The sequence below is a fragment of the Contarinia nasturtii genome, unplaced genomic scaffold (assembly GCF_009176525.2).
Source record: "Contarinia nasturtii isolate CC-2019 unplaced genomic scaffold, AAFC_CNas_1.1 Cnas_scaffold_3175, whole genome shotgun sequence".
Lineage (NCBI taxonomy): Eukaryota > Metazoa > Arthropoda > Insecta > Diptera > Cecidomyiidae > Contarinia > Contarinia nasturtii.
This window is the reverse complement of record NW_022200487.1, coordinates 1,295,599-1,307,851: the sequence shown is the minus strand read 5'-3', so window position 1 is coordinate 1,307,851 and position 12,253 is coordinate 1,295,599. Positions and strand designations below refer to the sequence as shown.

Below are 12,253 nucleotides of genomic sequence, written 5' to 3'. Positions count from 1 at the left end.
CCGGTGGATTTTTCGCATTTTCTGTTGTTATTATCTTTTCCGTTCGCTTATTTCTATTTCAATCTGAATGAAATAGATAAATTCGATAATGAACGTAAAAATACCATGGCATTATCATCTACAAATGTAAAAAGATTTTCATCAAGCCGAAAAATGCTTGAATTTTCAAAATGAACGCCATGATGAACGCACATATGAATGGGGTAGAATAAAAACTACTTCTCAAAAAATGTTTAAACACGAAACCTAAAAAAAACTTTCAATGAAAAGTGAATCAATTTTTTTTTGTCCAATTGAAGTGAACCAAAAAAAATTTGTTCGATAAAAGTGAACCTAAAAAAAAATTTCATTTTAGTGTATTTTACACTGAAAAAACCGAGTGAAATTTTTTTTTTTGGTTCACTTTTATTGAACAAAATTTTCTTGATTCACTACAATTGGACAAAAAAAAATTGATTCACTTTTTATTGAAATTTTTTTTAGGTTTCGTTTTAAAATACCAATTTTTTGAGAAGTAGTTTTTATTCTACCCCATTCATATGGCTCTCTGAAATCATTTCCATCCTATTTCTCATTAAAATTACTCACGTTGTTTTTCTCTGTGAATATTGATTGGTATGTGTAGCTTCAATGTAATCATGGCATTGTAAATGTATATTGAATTTGCTTTTTGCCATTGTTTGTTACCAATGGTTTGATTTTCGGATATTATACATAAAAACGACCACCATACATTCTATTAAATATAATTCTATTATATAATCGATTGAATAATTCCAATGTCGGATTCAATTTGTTTCTTCTTATTCAAATAGCAACCATAAAAAAGTAGTTCGAATGTTTAATTTTTACCAAACTCGTTAACATGACTACAAAATATTGATCGTCTACGTCCGGGAAAATTCAATCGAAAATACAATAGATTTGCGTGCCATATCAAACGTCAATTCATTTTACATGTAGATCTTTATAACGTAAAGAATGCTCACCCTGTCTTTGTCGGTTGGCATGAAAGCAAAATTGGATTGTGTCTATGTTTGGGGTTAGCTTTATTCCGAAGAATTTTATTCATTTCGGTGAGTATGAGAGTGAAAGAATTAACGAAATTAATGAATGACTCGTAATGCTGAACATGCTTTATGGCATTTGACGGATTACACACACAGCCAAAAATGAGATTCCACTGCAAATATGAAAAGTATTTGTCAACGGTAAATATTTGCAAGCCACTAAAATGAATAAAACTCTCTGATTCTATTTCATTTCTGTTACTCAGCATTTCATCAAATGCCCCCCACACAGACTTATCTATTGCTGTTGTCTTTGAATGAGCAAATGTAGATATAAACCGAAAACAAGTTGATTGTGTTTTGTTTTTAGTTGTGATCAAGAAAAACGACAATGCTGTTGTTAGATTCAACGATTTGCACAACATGCACACATGCATGCTTACATTGAGACAAAATCAATGTAACCTATGCCATAAAAACCTTTTGTTTGTAGACAACCTTTGCAAACAAATGTAATATTGTTTGAGGATAGAAAAAGCACATGAATACCATATAGCAAACTATAAATTAATTAGTTAAAAGCATTTGAATTGTGGCCACCTTCGTCGGAAAAACTGTAAGCAGTATGCAGCATTGTGTGTTTCAAGTTAATTGGATTCGAATGGATTGCAGGGTATAGACACGAGTTTTCTTGTGTCATCTTCTTTTAACCATACTTTGTGGATGATATATATACTTTCCGACATGTAGCTTGGCCAATATTATATGTGAAGTGAAAAGAGAGCTAGTGAATTACACTTAAGAAACAGTTTTGCGTAAGGAAAGGGTATCAAAATCCTTGGCCCAAATATTTATTATTCAGAGTGATCACAGTTTTCCACTATTTATAAAAACCAATTCCAAATGAAACACGAAACAAATACCATTTTGAAAAAAAATCTGAAAGGAAAAGATACTCAATTGAATACGATTTTTGTATTATCATTCGACTTATAAACTGTTATTTTTTTTAGAAAAATGACTGTTTTAGTGGTTGAGCAGAAGAACTTTGTCGGTATCATTTGTGGTTCACCTTAAATCAGCAGTTTTATACTATTAGAAATGTGTGTTCATATAGCACAACAGGTGTCTTGGTATTTGGAAGATACATGTGCTGATACAAGAATATATACAGTAAGAAATTGTAAATGTAACTTAAGCGATAAAATTTTGTGTGTGTTTTCTCACCAAAATGAGATGTTGCTTTTGTCTATTGGGAAAGTTTGCTTTTAGAGACTTTATTCCATAAGACGTGAACAGTCTGTAAAAATAATAACTGAAACGAATATTAAGGTTGTCACAAATGGAACAATCATGAAATTTTTTAAAAATTCTTTTTTTATCAAATTAATATGAAAATATATTTATATTTCAAGTCGCACATATATTAAAATTTTTGGTGAATCTATGCCAATCGAATTCACAATTCTTGAGGAATTTTTCTTTTATAATTTAATAATTTACACAATTACACAAGTGTAATTAAAAAAATTGAGAGGTAATTGACAATACGACGGCTTGCGTACTTCAATTCCCAAGGAACAATTGTTAGCGCAAATCACCCATTACCAGGCCCAAGTTTACGGTCGAATTTGGGGTAGCATTCGTGTGTAGTTTCAGTCAATTTTACCGTCGCAATGGAAAGAAAAAAAGAAAAGAAAGCACAATTCAATTAGACTGATATGAAAAAATTGACTTGATTCATAATCATCATTATGCTATTGTATATGCAATAGACTCCACTTACCGAGTACAATTTATACCAAGAGGTACTCGTACTTTGGCAAGGCCACAATTTAATCAAGCCTAGCGAACTAACAAATAATTGTTATAAACTAATTTCTAAATTTAGTATTGTTTGAATGTTGTTGAATGAGGGCTGCTACTACTGCGGCTGCAGATGTCCATTGTTGACATTCTGATTCTGACCTCGATACAACGGCAATGGCTGATTGTTGTCAACACGGCGTGGTCTCCGTACATTTGGATGAATTGTCCGCTTGAACACCACGCATTCACCTACCGAATGATACATAACAAAAACACATTACATGTATAACAATTGCTTCAAAATTTGTATCAATTTCAATTGATTGCATACCTTTGTAGAGGATCAGCTTCGCTGCTGCGATATCACGGTGCCATACAGTTGTGAGCGTTGGTTGTGCTCCGGCAGCTCCCTCGATTTCAACGTTTGCAACATTTGGTAGCCATGTTTTGAAGAAGCGTTGCTTCTTTGACACCAAACGACCTGCATTCGGTCCATCTCGAAGAGTTGCAGCAATGACATCGCCTATATCACGCATCTCGCGCCACATTCGTTCAATTGTTCGTCGCATTTGTAGTAATCGTTTGCTCACATTGGTTACGATGGTTCGTGGTAGTCCAACAATTGGATTTGGTACACAACCCACACATGTCTTGTATCGATCACGTCGAGTTTCTTGTGGAAATCGTTTGAAACACAATGGACAATGTTGTGATGTCATGTACTCATCGACCATTCGAATGATGCAATTGCCACGTTTCATAATGGCCGCAAGCAGCTTCCGTGTGCCTGGACATCGCACATGTTTCTTGATCTTAATCGGCGAATTAGCTGGTGTTGATCCGCTGGCTCCCATGTAGAAAATTGATGGTTGATTGTGAACCATTTTGCATGCCGTTTTGTCGATTGCACGAACCGATTCGATATGCTTGTCCAGTCCCAAGCGTGCATACTGTTTGGTTGAGTATGTTTCAATGCCATCATTCATTACACGTAATCGATGTTCAATGTACGAACGCCATGATGGTCCTTTTGGCGATGGCATTTCACCAATCATAGCTGCAATTCGATTACGATCGGCTTGCTCTTCGAAAGTAAACAATCTTGTGATTCGTTCGGCTTTTGCATTACGTCGGCCTTGTTTCGCATCCCAGTGATATCGCTTGCTGGATATACGCAAATTCACCTAACAAAATGAAAACAACAAAAACAACATTGTATTCACAATCACAATCGCTTTCATTCATTATTAAATGACAAATTTACCTCTTCTTTGGTATGCAAATCTCGTCGTACGGAAGCGTTCCACGTTCGCATACCCGGATCACATCCAACAGCATATTTCAACTCATTGCTGTCATACATTGCCTTGATTTCGTCATCTGTTGTCTCGACTGGTGGTACTTTCGGTTTTTTGTACATCAACGATACAGATACGCCATCGGAACAAATTTGAGAATCGAATTCCTTTTTGTTGTGCACAAGTTTGAGAATTTTCTCCACATCGAAGAATAAATTCCAACTTAGGATTTTATTTGTGCGGAATTCGTTGCTCGTGATGTTTTTGAAATTTGTTGTTCCGTCTTTACGTGTCCGTTTACCGCACTTTCGAGGCACCAATTTCGCATTCGATAGGATAACGTACAATGCGTCGGTGTCAATTCGAATGTGTCGACGCTGAAAAGTGCACATCGGCACAACGACAAAGTTTTTTATTTGTGGTTTATCGCGACGATCTTCGTATGCAAAGTGAAAGTTCCGAATATCGCGCTGAATTTCCGACCACATGCGAATCGACTTGAACCAATCCTCTTTCACAAAGTCACGGATATTGCAATCGTCCGGTGCTCCCAACCAACGCAATTCATCCAATAGTTCACCCAATCGCATCTCACGTTCAACGTCGCCAATTGCGGTGTTTCGACGACGATAAGTATAATTGATGGCATTTTTTATATCTTCCTCGTCGTAGTATGGCAATTCGAATTCGATCATACCGTACAAATTGTTGAAATAATTGTACTTGATGGCGTAGTCGTTGAGTTCGAATGCTCTCATTTTAAAAAACTTCCGCAATCGAGACTCGCAATGCGTTGTCAGGTTCGTTTTGACATTGTCGTAGTACTGCTCCCATATATATTTAAAACCGTTCCCGAACCCACCGTTTGTGGGCCAGTCAATGTGTGCAGCGTCGACAATGTTGCGGAAACCAGGTAACATAAGCGATATGTTACCAATGTTATCGACAAGAACGGCCTTAAAACAGTTGTGTATGATCGTTGATGGTTCATCGGTTTCAAAAAAATCATAGTTGAAATCGTCGAGTGCTTCATTGACCTATTCAAGAAACACAGAACACATAGAGAGAGAGAGACAAACAATCAAATCGATTCATATAAATACAATGGATCGCATAGTGCCGAAAAAATGATGAAATAATGACGAAAAATAAAATTTGGTCAAAGAAATGTGTGTACTTACCTTCATCAAAAATAGTAACGATGCAAGGCATGCGATCTTCGTAGCCTTCACCGATAAGTACGAAATGATTGCGACAATTACATCCCGATATCGTTCACGGATAATTGATGGCAGTCCTTGCTTTATACACCTTTGGTCGGCGTTTGGATCAGCCTTCTTGTGACGACCCATTTTGCAGTCTATTTCAAAATTTAAAAAAAAAACGGAAAAAAGAAAGAAAAAATGCGTTAAATAATTATATAAACAATTGAAGGCTACACACAACGTCAAATCGCAATTTCAAAGCACAAAACACACACAATAGAGAGTACAACAATAACAATGATTGAATGGCCAAACAGTTTAAATCAACTTGCCTTGTGAGGATTTTTCGCTAAACTGAATTCGATTCGCAATATTCGACAGTCAAAAATCCAATGGCATCAAATTTGAAGTTAATACACAGTCAAATTCACACAACAAAGACATATAAAATGAAGAATGCACTTCCACACAAATAAAATGAACTTCCTATCAATTCGATACAAAATACACTGTAATGCCGCTTTGATTTCTTACTGTGTGACTTTGGAAATGTTCTGTTATTTTAAAAACAAAACAAGAACAAGCACAAAATTCACCGTAAATAAATCTATTCTTTGCAAATTCACAATATCTACGTTGAAATTAGAAGAAAGAATTCTGTTTGTTTGAACTAAAAATCCACGATGCATTCTCAAAACAAAGCACATTTTAAAATGTAAACAAAATTATGATGTTTGCATCTTTTTTCAAAGTGACGATGGTTGAACGGCAACTGTCAAATTCAATTCGAATGTCTTTCAGATTTCGAAATTCGAAATTCATATACGTTCATGAATACGAAAGTATTTAAAAAAATAAATGCCAAGTGCCGTTTAAAAAAAATTCTTTTGCAGAAAATTAAATCAAATCACTCAAATCTAATTAGTTTGCAGAGAATGGATTTTCTTGCGGTAAATAAATCATTAAATTTGAAATACAAAAACTTAACGTACAATACACATATTGGGTGGCGATCATATTATACGGTCAGAGTATGTTTTTGTATGGTAGTAAACAAGTGGAACGAATCATTCCATTGGAAGTTGTAAATATACTGGAAACTACACACAAAATCTACGTTCCATTTGACACGGAAATGACCACTAAACCGGGCCAAAGCGTTACATTTTTTAACGTTAAAATGTCCTAAAAACGTTACATATTTGTCCGTTGGGTTCTGATTATTCAGAGGAAATAACTACATGAGTCCCTTTCCTCAATTATTCATAAGTTTTTTCTCCTAATCCATTATTCCATTGAGAGCGTATCCTTGAGTTTCATGTTGTGATTAGCACGTATTTGTTGGAAAATTTCTCTTTGAAAAAAAAAATCCTTCATGTTTGGGGGAAAAGAGATTGCTTCTTATCGTATGATAATAAAATGAATAATGGTAATGGCAAAATCTTGCAAAGGTCAAAAGTAATAACCGAAGGCGGAAATACGTTCCATTTCCCAAATGATGCACCATTTTGCAACTAAAACTTTAATTGCACAACCAATAAGATGTAGAGTGGAAATAGAAATTTAGAATACTGAATAGTAATTGTGATATCATCCATCTACAGTGTGACATTCTATATTTATAGACACACAAAAAAGTTCGTCTAAGTAGATTAAGATTATTTCAATAGATGGCGCTATGTTCCGACGAACACTGTGTTGTAAGTCATTTGTAAATTTACACTGAATTTTCGTAGTAAATTTACAAAATGTGTCAAAATAAAAGTCACAATATCATTTTGTAAAAATACTACGAAAAGTCAGGGTAAATTTACAAATGATGAATATATCAGTTTAAATACAACTTTTTCACAATTTTTTGGTAGCATAATTCCAAATCATAATAATAACAATAAAATAACAGAAAAAAACATAAAAAAAAACAAATAATGTTATTTTTCGACTTCATGCATAGCGACTTTCACTATCGAAATTTACAATATCTCATATTTCGATAGATGGCGCAATACGTATGTTTATAAACTTTTTTGTGATGTCAAACTTGATGACTTCATTTAATAAATAATTATATTTTTACATTAATAATTGCAAAATTTACGATGAAAAAATGGTTTAAAAATAAATAAATTGTTTTTAGAAAATTTAGGGACAATAATTTTATTTTAATTTATTAAATTTATATTGCAATGAAAAACTATCAATTTTCTTATCTAAACGCTTATTTGACACATGAGATTAACAGTTGACATTTGTTTGTTTACACACAAACAAGTTGAAAAACTATGTGTACTGCGTTCTATCATTAAAGGTTGTAGGAAAAATTGGTCCAATGGAACAACTAACTGTGGGTGAATTAAAAAAAAGATCCCGCGAAATCAGACAAAATGAATTTTCTATGCTATTGTTATACGGAGATTCATAGTAGATTTACAAAAACTTCCAATTTTCATAATTTGTAAAATTACTATGAAATTTTGTAGTAAATTTACAAATGATGTAAATTGGACGATTTTGTAAATTCACTATGAAATTTTGAGGTAATTTTACAAATATATTCAATATAGGTTTTTGTAAATTTACTATGAAATTTTATAGTATTATTACAAATTTTGTAAAATTAGTATAGTATTTCATAGTAAATTTACAAATACGTCATATTTTCATATTTTGTAGAATTACTATAAAATGTCATAGTACATTTACAAATTTTGTAAAATTACTATGAATATTCATAGTAAATTTACAAAACCATCCAATTTTCATCATTTGTAAATTTACTACAAAATTTCATAGTAAATTTACAATTTATGAAGATAGGACGTTTTTGTAAATTTACTATGAAATTTTGTAGTGAATTTACAAATGATGAAAATTGGACGATTTTGTAATATTACTATAAAATTTCATAGTAAATTTACAAAACCATCCAATTTTCATCATTTGTAAATCTACTACAAAATTTCATTGTAATTTTACAAAATTTGTAAATATACTATGAAGTTTTATAGTAATTCTACAAATTATGAAAAAAGACGTTTTGCAAATTTACTATGAAATACTATACTAGTTTTACAAAATTTGTAATATTACTATAAAATTTCATAGTAAATTTACAAAAACCTATATTGAATATATTTGTAAAATTACCTCAAAAATTCATAGTAAATTTACAAAATCGTCCAATTTACATCATTTGTAAATTTACTACAAAATTTCATAATAATTTTACAAATTATGAAAATTGGACGTTTTTGTAAATTTACTATGAATCTCCGTAGTAATTTTACAAACACGTAGACTTCAAATATATTTGTAAATTTACTACGAAAATTCATAGTAATTCTACAAATGATAAATATAGTAACCATTGTAGAATTTGACTTATGGCGCGTTGAACAATGCCACACATGACATAAGTGATGTTTGACACTTGAACGTTTTTGAACGTTGTCGAGCGCGCCATCTTTTGAGAATTTTTTTACAAAATAAACTTTTTTCGTGTGTCTACAAATATAGAATGTCACAGTGTATAGTAATTGTGATATACTATTTCAATTTGTACATTGGTTTTTGGCAGAAAAAGATAAGCAGAATAAGCCTTTATTTTTGACGTAATTTTTATGTCACCCCAAATAAACGTCTTTGACAACGTTGTAGTATATCTAAAAAATCACTAAAAATCAGTTTTTATCAAAATGAATGTTGTTGATTTTTTTTTACTTAAGAATAATATTAAATAACATAAAAGTTTCGAGAAACTTGGATTCAAAAACCTAGTCTCAGTTTGCTCAATCGATGTCTTTTTCCGACATGACTTCTAAATAATGTTCAAGACAATTTTATTGGCCAACTCACTGTACGTATTCAAAGAGTACTTGGGTACAAAGGTTTGTTTTTCCATTCGACCAATAAAACTCTTATATATTGTATGTTGCATGTGTGGTCGTCAGCTCTAAGGGGCATAAAGTTTGTCTTCCATCTCTATTCTATAAAATCATCCGTTCCATAATATTCATTAAAGTAATAAAAATACAATTCACATTGTTGCAAATTGAGTGTATGAATATGGACATGGTCACAAACAATATTAATCTAAATAGCAACATTTTAAAGTTGCTTTCTCGTCAGTTTATATTTGTGTCAAAACTCATTTCATGAAGCAACATTAAAAAACAATCACTCATTCAAAAAACATTTTTTGACCTGGTCATTGTTGAGCATTTTCTGCACGTAATAATACCTTGTTTTAATTGAATTTTCCACTGTAAATAATTTAAAGGCAATGTCATGAATAAATTTTCGTCAAATTCCTCATGTTAATTTCATTTGAGATTTATAAGATTCCATTTTTTTAAGATGATAATCATAGAATCATAGAAAATCAAATAATCATGATAAAAAAATGGTGAGGAAGTTCATTTTAGTATAATTTATGTGGACTTTTCATTATGAACACAAATATTTTTACCATTGATGTTGTAAAAACAGCTTTCATTACGTATTCTTTATAATGTCTCATCATCTTCTTAAATTCAATGTGAAATCCCATACCCCATGTGAAATCCACGAGAAAAAGTCTTATACTCTCAACTTTTAGGGGAATAATATGATTTTACTACAAATACAGCTGAAAAACGATCTCAATAAAAGAACAAAAGTTACATACAATAGCAGTACAGTGTTTAGCTTTTACCTATGAAGCACTTAAAATTTCATTAAAATGGAATTGAATTTAAAATTTATCACTTAAAGGATTTTCATGTGCTTGAATTTAAAGTTCAATTGTTCCAATATTGTGGAATCACATTTATTCTCATCGATTCAATGGATAAACGAACTTAATTCTATTGGCGGTTGCAATTCACTTCCTCGATAGAAATTATAACAAAAGACTGAACACAATGTCATTGTTTAATTGGTTGAAAAAGTTGCGTCGATTTTTTTTTTCAAAACTTGTATCGTGGTTAAAGGATTGATTTTGATCTGAAAGTTAATATGCTGAAAGTAATCAATCCCCTGAAGTAAGCAAACAAACAAACAAACATGTGATTTGTGTTTGTCATGATCCGTGACAAATAAAGTAAAAATCCTTATGATTTTGTCAATGAGATCTCTTCTTTGATGAAATCTAATCGAGTACTCCGAATACAAAGAGCAGAAAGAAATTTCGATTATATAAACAAACTTTACCCGAATCCATTCAACTTGCGAACGTTATTATTGACAAGGTAAATAAAAACAAATTCAATAAATCAAAATTTATGTCAATATCGGTTGTATTATTCGCATTTTGTTCGATTTGATTCGGTTTTGCCGTCAAAGTAGAATCCCCAATGAAATATCCTGTACCGACGCTACTGCAACAATATACAAGTCCACGAAAAAGGTGTACAAGCGTGGCGTTTTTTTTCTTTGTTTCAAAATGGCTTATTATTCAATCAAAAAGATTTATCGGTTTCACTTTTTTCCGTTTTCGTCGTCGTCATACATCGTCTTTTTTTCATGTAATATGAACAAAAAAGAACTTTGAAATTAAAATGAATTGAAAACTTCTGCGTATGCAGTGTTCGACAAGCATACGATCTCGATTACTTTCTTTCAATCTTCCGAATACTACAGGAGAAGAAAAGCAAAGCCAAAGTCAGTTTGAAGTGGTTAAGGCAAACTTGTTAAGTTCTGAATGGAATTATTTCGTTTGGCCACAAAGACATATAAAAGTGTAACTAACGTAGCCACAATGAAGCGTCAAAAAACACTGAAAAGTTAGGTTGTGACAGGAAACGCTTACAAAGTTTCACGCAAAAAGAAAATGAAGTGATGAAATGGAATAATTGAGTTGTTAACCATATACACAATATCGTCGATTCAGACACATTCACAGAACAAACGCTTACATGGTGCACTTAATTTTCTTCCGAATAAGTTTCACTTTAACGGTGCCGCCAATCAAGTCATTGCATTAAGTTTGCTAACTGTGATTATTCTATGAAATTGAAAAGCAAAGCAAGCAATCGACGAGATTTATGTATACATTGCACACGGTTGAAGTGATGAAAGAAAAATAAACCGTCGCTGACAATACGACAAGTGTCATGTTTAAAGCTCTGAGCACCATAGCAAACTGTGTGTATGCAAAAAATTGAGTACCGCTCATGATAACACATTTTTTACGAACTAGGAAATATTTCAAATACTTGTGAAATGTCTTTTTTGTTGATGTCGTTTGCGGAATCGAAAGACGAATAAAAAAATGAAAGAGAGCGAAAGGACGCTATTAAGAAAATGTAAATATTGATTGCGTGAATTGAGCAAATAAGAAATTGTAAAAAGAGAGAATCAGAATTGCTTTCAATAAATTCATCAAATTGATAGCAAAATACGTACTGAACCGCACAATAAATCGTCTGAAAAAAATGTAACTTGATATTACCAAGATCTCAATTTAATCAATTTGGTGCGCGAAAATGAGACCACAAAAGAAAAAATGATCATCCTTGTTCGAACAACGAAAATGAAAAAAAAAAAAATCTCGATATGAATTCCATGCGGAAAGCAAATAAATTAGTTGAGTGTGAGATTTCAATGTGGTATGTATGGTGCATTGCGCAATGCGTGACCATTGAATTTCGACAGATGTTACAATCCATACACGAATTCTATGGTAACTGAATAAGCTGCTGTCGTTCCCTTAAATAATATTCTTTTTCTATTCTTTGCTGAATCGACAATTTGTATATATGGATAGCGTGATTCAATAGTGTTATTGCTGATTACGTCTGTGATTGATTTTATTACCCAAATGGACTCGATAAACTCTCAATAAAGCCATTTACAATAACCATCTTCATGTTTGCATTCGTTTATTCTTTGCATTCAACGAACGTGAAAAAACGCCACAACCTTTTTTGACTGCGATTCGAAATAAATCGAT

The 12,253-nt window shown here is 32.1% G+C and overlaps 2 protein-coding genes across 14 annotated transcripts in view; one reads left to right on the top strand and one right to left on the bottom strand.

Moving 5' to 3' along the window:
• LOC116349940 (high affinity cGMP-specific 3',5'-cyclic phosphodiesterase 9A) overlaps positions 1-12,253 on the top strand; it is a 121,447-nt gene that overhangs the window by 97,554 nt on the left and 11,640 nt on the right. The window lies entirely within an intron of this gene.
• LOC116349942 lies at positions 2,613-5,807 on the bottom strand. The gene is made up of 5 exons (XM_031781622.1): positions 5,655-5,807; positions 5,299-5,477; positions 4,084-5,154; positions 3,151-4,003; positions 2,613-3,068 (listed from the first exon to the last, which is right to left on the bottom strand). Exons 2-5 carry the CDS (start codon positions 5,467-5,469, stop codon positions 2,935-2,937), a joined length of 2,229 nt encoding a protein of 742 aa, XP_031637482.1. The 5' UTR covers positions 5,470-5,477; positions 5,655-5,807; the 3' UTR covers positions 2,613-2,934.

What these genes read in the sequence shown, in the direction of transcription:
- LOC116349942 (XM_031781622.1), bottom strand. Translation starts at nt 5,469, where the DNA reads ATGGGTCGTCACAAGAAGGCTGATCCAAACGCCGACCAAAGGTGTATA. An exon ending in CGTTACTATTTTTGATGAAG is followed by an intron (nt 5,155 to 5,298) that starts GTAAGTACACAC and finishes TTTCTTGAATAG; the next exon opens with GTCAATGAAGCACTCGACGA. An exon ending in GAAGCTGATCCTCTACAAAG is followed by an intron (nt 3,069 to 3,150) that starts GTATGCAATCAA and finishes ATCATTCGGTAG; the next exon opens with GTGAATGCGTGGTGTTCAAG.